The 13920-nt window shown below is 36.7% G+C and overlaps 1 protein-coding gene across 1 annotated transcript in view; it reads right to left on the bottom strand.

The window, feature by feature from the left end:
- The window catches only part of GRID2 (glutamate ionotropic receptor delta type subunit 2), a 1009897-nt gene that overhangs the window by 418149 nt on the left and 577828 nt on the right, over positions 1 to 13920 (bottom strand). Inside the window, exon 4 of the mRNA XM_087935906.1 lies at positions 3576 to 3781. Coding sequence (XP_087792032.1) covers positions 3576 to 3781 — 206 coding nt within the window. The remainder of the gene's footprint in view (positions 1 to 3575; positions 3782 to 13920) is intronic.

Below are 13920 nucleotides of genomic sequence, written 5' to 3'. Positions count from 1 at the left end.
GAAAACAGCAAATACCACCTCTGACTGGAGGTTTTACAGTATCTTTCTCCTGCCACGCCTATCGAGCCATGCCCACAGAACTGGTAGTAAAAATATTTGAATCCCACCACTTCACCTGATACAAAACAGCTACAAGATCTAAACAAGGGGTCCCTAAACATGGCAACTTTAAGACTTGTGTACTTCAACTCCCAGAATTCCTCAGCCAGCTATGCTGGCTATGAGGAATTCTGGGAGTTGAAACCCACAAAGTCTTAAAGTTGCCAAGTTTGGAGACCTCTGATCTAAACACATAACAATATCCCTTTTCCAATCTGCTAATTGTAAGAAAGGACATTCATTTAACATGGGCTATTCTACCAAGAAAGATAAAAACTAAATCAAAACATAGAACAAGATATTTTAAACATAGAATTATCTGGTTAAAGACAACTATGGAATTTTATGATAGTTAGATAAGGGAGGGAGACAGAGATGGACGGGAAGAGATAGATAGATGAATGATAAATAGATGGGACTGATAAAAAGAAAGAGAGAGATATGATAGATAGATAGATAGATAGATAGATAGATAGATAGATAGATAGATAGACAGACAGACAGACAGACAGTCAACTTTGTGAAATGAAAGAAATTCAATATATATTTGAGCTAATCACTTGCTAAAAACATAATCAAGATATTGCAAACAGATCTAAGAGTGCTTGCGACATATACAGGAAAAATTATAAGACTCAGTGTTTTGGGGTAAAAAGCTAAATTAAAAATAATTGTTGTGAAAGGAATTAGATTAAAGACATTTCTACTATTTCTTTGCAGATAGATATTTTAGTATGGGATGGTGGAAATAGTCAAATCAGTAATAGTGATCCAACTTCATTGTTTTAAATGTGGAATGTTATAAATTTGGATGGTTTACATTTCATTATGTATGTTCAATATTCTGTGTAGGCAATTTGTTATTCTAACTACACAAAATATGGCAAATACAACTGAAAATGTAAATACTGTAATCCTACAAAGCAGTTTAAATTGTACTTAATGTATGCACATACATTATGTTCTTCAAATAAGTACAAATACATGCAAAAAAACACCCCATAATTTCAAATGAATTAGACAAGATTCTTTTAAGTGTAATTTAACTGAATATTTACAATTTTATTTATTAAGTAGCTGTTCACTTCTGAAGGTTGCAAGGGAGCTCATTGAAATTCTTTAACATAAAAATATTGAGTGCAGAAAAAGAAAAACAATAAATATTTCAATTTTGCAACTTTAAGAAGTGAAAAGAATACAGAAAGAAAGCTTTGAAATACATGTTTTGTTAATGGAGACAATGCCCAACATGGTTATATATGATTTCAATGTCGTATATTGGTCTTTTACAATATATGCAATCAGGGGTGGGATTCTACCAGTTTGGACTGGTTCTATAGAACCGGTTGTTATGATTCTGTGCAGTTTGGAGAACCAGCAAATTATGCCCTTGGCTGGCCCTGCCCCTCTCTGCCCGCCCCTCCGCCCCCCTCCCTGCCCAGTCAGCCCTTATCACAAATGCACTACATCATGTACATGCCCTACATTGCTGACTGCATTCTCCCCCCGCCCAGTTACTCCTTAAGGTATTTCTTTTTCCCCCTCCCCACAATCAGCTGCTCTGATGACAGAGCCCAGAGAGGGCAAAAACACTCCCCGATGGTGCAGGAGGCCAACTAGGCCACGCACATCATGGCTATACCTAGCCAGCAACCGGCCAGAGAACCCTTTGCTAAAATTTTTGAAGCCCACCCCTGCCTGTCAGCATCAGGTACTTGCTATTAAATCTTGCAGTAAAGCAAATTTAAACACAGCAATAGCACTTAAGAGTAGAGCAATAGCACCTATAGACTTATATTTGCAGCACTGTCTGAGTGGTTTGCAATGTCAGCATATAGCCACCAACAATCTGGGTCCTCATTTTACTGACCTCAGAAGGATGTAAGGCTGAGTTTATCTTTAGCCCAGTCAGGATTGAACTCCAGATTGTGGACAGAGTTCTCCTGCAATACTGCATTCTAACCACTGCGCCATGAGGGTTCATACACTATACACTAGCGGAGCTATTAATTCTACTTCTTTTATCTTTATTTACAAAAAATAATACTGGCAATGATGATGTTTTTTCTCTTTTTGTACTACTTTGATCATAAGTAAGGAGTAGCAATATAAAACTGAGAAGGATTGGAACGAATCACTGCGGTTAGAGAATAACTTAACATAAGATGAATCTTGTCTTTGAGTAATTTTTGTTTTTTTAAATATATATTTTTATTAAAATAATTTTTAACAAAATGAAAGAAATATATATTTTGGAAAAAAAATAAGAAAGAATACTAAGAAAGATAAAATTTAGAAAATGAAAAGTTATACAAGAAGCAGCTTCTGGTCTTTTTGACATGGGTTGTTATAAATGCATTTATATTTTCCTCTCTCCCTCTAAATTTACATTGTAATTTCTTTCTTCTATAAGCCAATGTTTCTAACCATCAAATCCATAAATCACAAGTTCATTTTTTCCTTTTGTTCAGCAAAAAGCCCATAATTTTTCTTACTATAATTTTACTGAAGAAAATTTAACAAGAGAACACCAATATAAATGTTAGGAAATCAAATAAGGAGGTATAGTGAAGAAAGAAAATAGAGAAGGAAAAGAAAGAAAAGGTGAAAAAACATCCCTTTGAAAAATGGTTGACAATGCACCATTTTGAGTTTTATTTTGTTTGACCACGAATTTGAGGGAGAATTTCATAAAAGCCATTTGTGCTTTGTTCTAGCATTGTTCCCAGTGTCACTGTGGCCAGTGGGTTAGCTGTCAGTTACAATATCCCACTGGTACTCGGTATGGGCAAATTATGAATGTTTTCCTTCTACTTAAAAGTTTGAACGAAGTGGTTCCTGCTTCTGTTTCCATTAAATGAATGAAGATATTAATGGAAGAAGTAATTTCCAATTAACACATAGGAATGAGCAGGGAAAGCAAGTGTGTTATGATACCAACTCTGCAACTCAAGGATGAAAAGATAGAATTTGCATTGTGCTGTCATGACACACATTTCATCATTTTGGCCTCATTGTAATTAGGAATGACACCTGCATCTTTAATAATTCAATATTTGAAAGTAAACCAATAATAAGTACAGCACAACAATGGAATAAATTGTGCAGGAAAATAATTAGTGAACAATAATGCTAATAGGCAAAATTCCAAACTCCATTCCCATAATGTTTTAGTTCAAGAACAATTTTTATGTTATAAATAATAATAAATGATACATATTTGTTCCTCAACTTGGTGTTCTCTAGAATGTGTTAGAATTTTCAGAATTTCTGTACAGCATTGGACAACTGACTATTGGATTTGAACTTCAAAAGTTTGAGCAGATTAATGCATACATACTTTCCTACACATATTGTTCAAATAAAAGGGAGGGAAATTGCATAATAATTCCTTCTTGGCCACAAAAGTTCAAGTTGCTTTGTCAGAAGTTTCAAAGGGAACTGAATTTTAAGTGTCAGCTGGTGCCTTCACTCACCTCAGCAATGAAAGACTTGGCTGTCGAAGGGTTCATTACCAAAATGGCCCGTCTCAGCGTGTCTCGATAGCGGTTGAGTTCTTCAATCCGCATGGTGGTGAAGAGTCCTGTGATCATTTTATTGATGTTGTTCTCCACTTTCTGAAGTGCTACATCCATTCCCTGTTGAGATACTTTGTCCAAAAACTCTTGTATTCCACGGATATCTGGGAACATTAAAAAAAACTCATCAGAATGCTAATTACCAAATAGAACACATACAAAACTGATTTGGAGAAAGGTATTGTGCCTCACTGTTAAGCAACCATCCCCAGAAGCCACATTAACTTAATATTCATTGCAACTGTTTGCTAGCTACATTCCTGACATGTCCTAAAGGGCTAATTTGTGAGGGGAAATTTTTAGGCACTAGTTTGTTTCAAAATGAACAATTTGAAATAGAATTTAATTATCCCTGGTTTGCTTTCCTTGGATTCTTGTAGTATGAGACCAAATCCTGACAGACTGCGGTGTTCATTAAGTAACACCTGCCAAGAAAAAGGACAATAAGTTATCAAAAGACAATCTACCACTGATTTTACTCCATCAGATAGAACCCAGAAATCACATTATAACAATAGCTCCCTGTCATCAGGAAGAAATTTAGAAGTAGAAAACATTAACAGCAATGGCACTTATAGTAAATACGTCAAAAGAATTGAGAATTTGAAACAAGTATGTATACCAGACAGAGTCACACCTTGAGACCAATTGCATGGATAAACCTTCAAAATCTAATGATAGGAGCACTTGAAAAATTAAAAAGGAAACCAGGTACAAATTAATATGAACTGAGAAGAATGGGCTACAAAATGGTAATGGGTAGGGGAAAAATAATTCCTCTCTTTGTCACTCTAACTAAAAATAAACTTCTAAAACTGATTAATTACATCTCAAATTAAAATTAGAGTGCTTCAGGCTTTTTCTGAAATGCAGAAAGCACCCTAGGTGATATCTGTCAGGTCTATTCTAATGAGAAAAATACTTAAATTTCTCTGGTGCTATTCTTACTTACCTGAAGTTTCCAAGGTTTCATCATTAAAAAAAACAAAACAAAAATAAAATCACCTCACTCAAGCAATTGACCTTACATGTGTGTTAGTTCTTCCTTTGAAAGCAGTTCTTCCTTTCCCATCTTTCCATTTAAAGTTTTGTTCAGGTATGAGTTGACAATATTGGATATAAGTATCATGTCAAAAGCTGCTAGAAGTATGTTGAAGGGTTAAAGAAAAAGACCAATAGTTGTTTTTGCTAGCACTGTTGCAATAATTATTTGACCGAGGACTGATTTAGATATATCTGCTTTCATAGAAAGTCTAGAATACCCCAGGCTTAGGCTTCCTCGGACTGACCTCATGCATGAAAATAGTCAAAACTGGATGCCAGAATTTTGGTTGAAGATAATTAGGCAGCCGAAAGAGTGGTGTGTTGGCCTAGAGGTGGAGCTCTTCCCTCACAATCAGGAGGCTGTGAGTTCGATCCTGGGTAAAGGCAGATATTTCTCTCTCTGGGCACAGTGAGAATATATCTGCTGAACAAGTTAGTTAGTTTACTTTATTGTCATTGCATCTCATACAACGAAAATAAATGCCATCTTCAGTGTGCAAACCTCCACATTGGCTGCAGGAAGGACATCCAGCCATTAAACACTCTGCTAAGCTCTATTCAGTTGCCCAGACTCCAAGGGATTATGGAGTCATTAAAAGAAGAAGAAGATAATGATAATTAGGCAGCCCAAACTAACTTTCTAAAAGGAAGAACAATTTAGAAGTGTAAATGCATATACGTGTAGGCAACTTAATGTCCCTGAACAGCAATGGACCATAAATGTCTCTTTTGGACAGGGCTTTAGTAAAAAGTCTGTCAGTGCCAAAAGAGACATTTATGGACTGTCTTTGAGTTTCTTTAGTTTCTCATTTTTAAAAATGAGAAGCTGGTGTATGACAAAGCAAAGCAGCAGAGCCCATTATTTTTATACCTGAGAACACTCACGTTGGGCCACGCTGACATTTTAAAGACATCAAAGTGATAAGTGGCTGCAGTACAGTAGTGTTGGAAACTCATCTGCTCAGAAACAGGTTTTAAAATAAACATTAGGATACAAAACTCTCCTGTTGGATGCAGTGTAGGACACAATCAGTAGCAATAACATCAGTTTGGTTTCTGCTTAAGGACATCTTTGGGGTTTACCGCCTATCATAGCAGTCACATTTTATTTATTTATTTTATTTATTTGTTTTTGTCAATTGGTTACCAGATAATAGGTATAAGTACAAACATAGTTATGAATACATGGATACATATAAGAAAAATAAAAAATAAATAAAAGAAACAATAGGACAGGGACGGTAGGCACATTGGTGTGCTTATGCACGCCCCCCACAGACCTCTTAGGAAAGGGGTGAAGTCAATAGTAGACAGTCTAAGGTTAAAGTTTTTGGGGTTTGGGGAAGAAACCACAGAGTCAGGTAGAGTATTCCAAACATTGACCACTCTGTTGCTGAAGTCGTATTTCCTGCAATCAAGTTTGGTGCAATTAACCTTGAGTTTGTATCTATTGTTTGCTCTTGTGTTGTTATGGTTGAAGCTGAAGTATTCATTGACAGGTAGGACATTGCAATGTATGATTTTATACACTATACTTAGATTGGACCGAAGCTGGCATAGTTCTCGGTTTTCTAGGTCTCAAATTTCAAGTCTGGTGGCATAAAGTATTCCACAACGAGTAGAGGAGTGGAGAACTCTTCTTGTGAAATATTTCTAGACTTTCTCAACTGTGTTAATATCAGATATATAATGTGGGTTCCAGACATTTCAGACATTCTGAAGCACTTTAGATGATACGCTCAAAATCCAGATGGATCTTGACATACTTGGACACTGGGCCCTATCTAACAAAATGAAATTCAATGTAGAGAAAAGTAAAGTCCTACACTTAGGCAAGAAAACCCAAAAGTACAGATATAGACTGGGTGAAACCAGTTTAATAGCAGTAACTGTGAGAGGGACCTTGAAGTCTTAGTGGACAACCAGTTAAATATGAGCCAACAGTGTGCAGCAGCAGCCAAAAAAGCCAATGCAATCCTAAGTGGCATTAATAGAGGGATACAATCAAGATCAAGAGAGGTATTAATACCACTCTATAAAGCCTTAGTAAGACCATACCTAGAATAGTGCTTCCAGTTTTGGTCACCACACTATAAAAATATGTTGAACTCTAGAAAAAGTGCAGAGAAGAGCAACCAAGTTGATTAGGGGACTGGAACCTAAAACATACAATGAACGATTGCAAGTACTTGCTATGGTTAATCTAGAGAAGGACCAGGGGAGACATGATAGTAGTGTTCCAGTATTTGAGGGGCTGCCACAGAGAGGAGGAGGTCAAGCTATTTTCCAAGGCACCCGAAGGCCAGACAAAGAATAATAGATGGAAACCAATCAAGGAGAGATTCAACCTAGAAGTAAGGAGAAATTTTCTGACAGTAAAAGCAATCAATGGAAAAGAGAAGTTGCCTTCAAAAGTAGTGGGAGCTTCATCACTGGAAGCTTTCAAGAAGAGATTAGACTGCCATTTGTCAGAAATGGTGGACGGTCTCTGGCTTGGGTGGCAGGTTGGACTAGATGACCTACAAGGTCCCTTCCAACTCTGTTAATTTGTTAATCTAAAACCATTCAAAATATCTTCTGCATGTTCAAAGTGAGCTTATTCCTGCATTATTTACCATAATTCTTTGCTTACATGAGAGATTTCACACTAACTTCGTGGCTTTAAGCCAGCCTCGAGTCCTTCTTTAAAAAGATCAAAATGCTGAAATGTTGTAGCACAAATGTTCTTTAGATATGGTGCAGGTAGTCCTTGACTTACAACAGTGACTGTTCAAAGTTACAATGGCACTGAAAGAGGGATTTACTATCATTTTTCACACTTACATCCATCCGTTGTAGCATCTCCCCATGGTCACATGATCAAAATTCAGATGCTTGGCATTTAACTCATATTTATGACAGTTGCAGTGTCCCTGGATCATGTGATCCCCTTTTGCGACCTTCTGACTTAACAGCTGTGGCAAGAAAGGTCAGAAAATGGCACAAAACTCCCTTAAATTAACAAAGGTCTCACTTATCAACAGAAATTTTGGGATCAGTTCTGGTAAAAAAACCAAGGACTACTTATATTATGTTAAGTCTGACATACTTGTTTAGAGTTTATTTCCTCTGCAAATGGATTAATATGGAAATGCTTCACTGAAAATGAAAAAATAAAATAAAAAATAAAATCAGAACCCATGATTTTAGGAAGATGTGGCTTACAATTCTCCCCAGCCAGCAGATATGAATGGGAACCAGAGCCCAAGGAAGAGAAAGGCCTTTTCTAGATAAATCAAGGGATATAATTGCAGTATTTAGCTAGAGCCTTCAGTAAATTTCAAGTAGCACTAAACACTGAATAATGGCTTAGTGCTACTAAAGTATATGCTCATTCTAAAAATATACTTCCAAAAGATAGTAGGTGATGGTTAATTGCAGCTCCTATTTAATGTCTAAATCAGGGAAATTAAATTCAGTCTAATCAGCACTGTTAGAGGTCTAATCAGCACTGTTAGAGGTCTTTTTGGCACTTCAAGGACAATTTAAGAAGCAACACAATTATCAAACCACTAAAAATGTGCAGATTTAAAGGGCATCATAAAAATATATGGTTTATCTTTAACCCTGGAATATCTAAGGGTATTCCTGCAGACTTACAAAATTAGTACAAAGTTTGAAATAAGGTTTCAGGTTTTTTTTTCAATAGGCATGAGTGAATTTATACCCTTTTCTTGTGTATAGCTTGTACCTAAACAGATAATTGTTTATTTTTTTCCCTCATCTTCTCAAAATACAAGAGGCATAATTCATAGACAAATATGTTTAGGAGAACTTGTGCAGTACTGGAGATAAGAAATTAAAAGATTTACCAAGAAATCCTTAGTTCACTTTCATATCTAACATGAGAATTAAGTACTTAGTAAGACTCATTTGTAATATATAATATTTATAATCTTCTTTGCATGGCTATTGCATGGATTACAATAAAATAATGTACCAAAGTCTTCAGAATATTCCAAAATACTATAGAAGTAGTAATTATTATTGTTATAAGTGTTATTATTAAATCATACTAATATAAGCGGTAATTATACACTGCAGAATTAGAATGCCACCTTTTAACAGAATTATAGCATTAACTTTCTTCCATACCCACTATTTAAAAGATAAAATTGATACAATTCCTTTAAATCACCTTTTGATCATCTCTGTATTTAAATTTCTATTTTCGGCTGGCCTTATAATTTAAAGGGAACAGTCCAACAGGTAGAGATGAGATGCTACCAGTTCACCTGGTTTGGGTGAACCTGTAGCTAATTTTAACATTTTTAATGGCTGGTTCAGCAAACCAGCAAATCCATCCCTGGTTGGCCCTTCCCCACCTACCCTGCCCCTCCCAGGAGTCTCCACACAGCCTATTTTGGATCCCAGGTCCCAGGGCCCTTGTGGAGGCTCAGGGAGGGTGAAAAATGGGCCTCCCAGAGACTCTATAAGGCCAGAAATGGGCCTGTTTCAGGCCTCCTGAGGGCCTCCGGAGCCCAGGGAGGCTATTTTCACCCTTCCGGCTAGAAGAAAGCCTCTGAAACCCAGGGAGGATGAAAATGCCCCTGCCCACCATGGTGCAGGAGGCACACCATGGCCATGCCCACCCAGCAGCCAGACAGAGAACGGGTTGCTAAAAATTTTGAAGCCCACCCCTGCCAACAGCCTTACAATTTAAAGGGAACAGATAAGAGACATTAGACAACATTGAACTCAGGCCAGGATAAAGCTGTATCTAACAATAGACCAGTTTCTATCAAAACAATCAGTCAAGCACTGAATTCATTGAGGAGATTCTGGTCTAATATCTTGTATCTAGCTCAGAGCAGCTACCTGGGTAACAAATACGAAGAAGAGAAAGCAGAAAAGACAGAAAAACTGATGATGAAGAGCTATCAGGATTTATTGTGACAAATCTAATGCACATGATTTTTTTTGGCATAAATGCTTCACTGCTGGGATGGCATCCAATATTATTCCTAAACCAAATCTTCCAGAAAGATACCTTTATCTTTACTGCTAAAACTTTCATCCTTCAATTTTCATGCTTCATTTTCATTGTCCTTCTCATTAAAAGTAACGAACAGAAACACATACTGCATGTTGATAGGACATTATTTTATATTTTCAGTTAATGGTGAAATAATTATAGAAAAGGTAGAGATCAGAGGGTGTGGTAAGCTTTAATTGAATTTAAACTCTACACCAAACAAAGTAGAAATTAGGACTCTAGCTAATTTATTAAATGTCCAGATGAACTGTCCCCATCGAATCTGCTTCCCTAACTACCTCTTCACCCCCAACAAGTCAGTTCTTTTCTGCATAATTTCTGTTTAAGTCACAGAATGATGGGAATTCTTTTCTGAATGAGAGGTTTATAATTTTTTTAAGGGTAACAATTGAAACGGAAAAACAGCATTGCAAGCTGTTATGCTTTTCACAATATATAGTGGCATCGTTTATAGTAGGCATTCACAACATACAATAACAATAGCACTTAGACATACATACAACCTACCCCCATATAGTGCTTTATATATTGCCTCCTGCAACCCTATGCCAGCAAAAACAGAGCTCTGGAGGGCTGCAAGTGGTCCTCGCAAGCTCTGTTTTTGTTAGCAGAGGCATTGTGGGCTGGTCCTTCCCTCTGAGTCAGATCTAAGCACCCTCTGGGCTGGATCCAGCCCCCAGGCCTTGAAATTGACACCACTGGTCTAAATCTTCCCTTCCCTTTTTCCAGGAAAGCCACCTGTTAATCTTTCTTCTCCATTCTTGACCAGACCCAACAACTACTCTATACACATAACTTCTCTCTTCAGCTTTTATCTTCAGTTATTTTATTCAGTCCACAAACAGAGTTTTCCTCTTATATCTTTCTGTATCTTTCCCTCTTTCCTCTTTTTAGGTTAGACCAGTAGCATGTGTCCTAGGAACTGAAGAGATCAATATTTGCTTCCCCCAGCTCAACTCCCCAACACCTTTATACCAGGCTGGACCAATGGGATTGCTCTTTCAACATCTCACCATACCAACTCTGACTAGCAGCCAAGTTCAGCTCATCAGGCCTCATGACAGCAAAACTTCTAATCAAGACCAAAATTGAGTTGCTTTTTTTCTTTTAACTCAGTATAATGGTAAGCTCATGCCAGCAGAATAGTAACCAAGGCAAGTTGCTAAAACCCATAAGTCACAATTCAATTATATATGGCAGCCTTTCAACTATAGAAAGGCAATGGAAAGGAAGGAAATAAATCATCCTTTCCTCTTCACTGTGCTGTTAATACTTCTGTATAAAAAATAAATTCAAGTAGTCCTTTGAGTTGTGCTTAACTGAAATGCTACAGCAATAGCAATTCAGCTTCCAAATTCAAATTGGTTTGAAGTTGACATATTTTTCATTTTGGAAAAGAAGTTGACATATTTCTCATTTTGGAAAAAAAAAGTGAGGAAGAAAATAGTTTGGACCCTATTCATTTGGATTAGGAGGGAAAGAAATTGTTCCATTGCTAATCTTAAAGTAAACAATAAATGGATTTGAAAACTAAAAACTTGACTGAGAGATGGCAACCGACACAAGATTACAGTTCATTCACTGTAGCATGTTCTAAAGAATGCCACAGTGGATTGTTGCTTTGATCGTAGTGGCATATCTTGGCAGTCATTATTTTCCTCTAGTTAAATTCTAAACCAACCCAAATAAAAGCAATATCTTCCATTAATTTATCATTAGTCATGAAAAATAATTGTCACAGTCTTTGATCAGCCATAAGGTTATAGTGTGTTCACTGAAACTTAGGAAAGATGAATGCACACACATCCCAAATGGTTAAGTTGCATTCCTAATGAATAATCTAATCAAAGGGGGAGTAATTGTAGAAAAGGGTATGTCTTGAAAGAAAGCTACAATCTCCCCACTTTTTCTCCCCTAAACTTAAGGGGGGAGACTACAAAAACAAATCAACTGCAAGGTAACAGAAAATCTATACATTACCAACAAAGGCTGCAATAATTCAAGAATACAATCATTAAATTTTATAGAAGAAGCATAATTTCCCCCAAAATAAAATGTTTTCTTCTCCTACCATTTCTGCAATTATTCAGTTAAAGGGTAATGCATTTTTTTAAAAAAATCACCAGGTGATTTATGCAAAAGGCTGCTTTGTTCCCAGGAAAGCCACCGTATTACAAACGACACTGTCCAAATTCTTATCAACAGTGCTTTGTGAACCTGTTGAGTTATTCCTCTTAGCTCAGTGATTGCTGCAGCAACAGAGGTGCTTCATCACAGGAATGAATTGTGCACTATTCGGGCACACTGAAATAGCTTAGCAGGAATTTTAGTTCTCTGGACGAAACGCTGAACATGCTGTCCATATTCACATAAAACTTTTAGCACGCAAAATTGGCACAATCCCAAAACTGGCTCCAGAGGAGCTTCTTGGCTTGCTCTCTTGTCAGTTATGCATTTTCATTCAATTGTGTCCTAAATTACATTATGCATATAATTTAGCCAGACTGATTAAAAGCAGTTGTCAATATTGAACATCACAAAATGGTGAAGCAGTCACCAATGATGGGATAATGGACACATTGGGAAAATGTCTAGGAAATACCCCCTCATTTATTTATAGGACATATATAGCTGCCAATATATAATGATTCTAGGTGGCTCATAACCATCCATAAAAAACAAGGATTAAAAATAAACTACACTTATCCTCAGGTGCCAGATCTAACAACTTCCCAACAAAATCCACATCCTAGCCCAATGCTTTGGTCAAAAGCCAGATCTTCATGGCCTTCTTGAAGGTGAAAGAGTTCAGGTTATCTCAGATGTCATATGAGAGGCTATTCAAAAGAGATAGGGCAGCCACCAAGAATGCATACCTCTCAGGTCCCAGCAGATGACAACATTTACAGGATAAGACCTGGAGAATGCCCAACCTATATAATCGCAGTATGATGGATAGACACCTTCGGAGTGGGTGGGGATAGGCAGCCCCACAACTAAACTTGACCCCTGAATAGCATGGACCCTACTTGAAATGAATATAATTGATTTCAACCATGTGTTGTATTTTATTTATTGTATTATGTCAAACATAACCTATTCATGCTAGTAAAACTGATGAAGCTAGACTACTTCAGCTCTCAGTTCTCAAACACATTTTCCCCCTGCCAATATAAACTAGTTGAAAGATACTGGAGGAAAAAAAAATCTTTTAATATGTAAGCAAAGGAAACATCTGTCCAGTCTAGCTTCCTTTTTAAAATCACTTCCGTTTGTATATTCTGAATCTGAAATGCACTTATGCCAGAACCTGCACTTTTCAGAATTGGGTTGTTTGGAACTAAAGCAAAAATAAGAATATTATGAAAAGGTCCATGTATAAATCACATATTAAAAGAAGCTAGCAGGAAAGAAGTTTGTGCAAACTATTGGTTTGCTAGTCCCAAAAGTGCTTTTTCAAGAGGCAACTGGACTTTCTGGTTTTTCTTTGAAGATGTTTCACTTCTCATCCAAGAAGCTTTTTCAGCTCTGATTGGATGGTGGTGAATTCCAGTCACTCATTCCCTACCATCAAGTCAACATGAAGAAGCTTCCTGGATGAGAAGCGAAATGTCTTCAAAGAAAAACCAGAAAGTCCAGTTGCCTCTTGAAAAAGCACTTTTGGGACAACCTGGATGACTGAGAATCTCTATAGATATTTGTTTGCTACAATCACAAAACAATGCAAAAAGGAATTGAAGAAAAAAACATTCTTCTTTCTTTACTGTCTCTTTAATCACTTCAGGTGTTGAGGGAGATACAAAGTTTTGGTTCTTGCTCTTCTGGCAGCCTCAACCATTGTTATCTGATACTGTGGTAGTTTGTCTTTGATATTACCTCTCCATCTTTTTCTGGGTCTGCTTCATGTTCTTTTGACCTTTTCCACTTTTTGTATATGCCTTTTATGCAGTATGGAATCCCAAGACATCATCTTCCAGGTGAACAAACCACTTTATTTGCTGTTTTTGTATGTAGTTTAGGACTGGTTCTATGCCAATTCTTTCTTTTACGATATCGTTTCTGATTTTTATGATATCTCTTCTGATCACTCCAACAGCTTTTCTCAAACATTAAAAATAACATTCCCTTTGCAATTATACATGATAAATGAAGACCATTAAATCT

Source organism: Pseudonaja textilis, chromosome 6 (genome assembly GCF_049901715.1).
Source record: "Pseudonaja textilis isolate UNSWEBS1 chromosome 6, rPseTex1.2, whole genome shotgun sequence".
NCBI lineage: Eukaryota > Metazoa > Chordata > Lepidosauria > Squamata > Elapidae > Pseudonaja > Pseudonaja textilis.
Note: the sequence above shows the minus strand (reverse complement) of the source record. Positions and strands in the feature narration are given on the sequence as shown.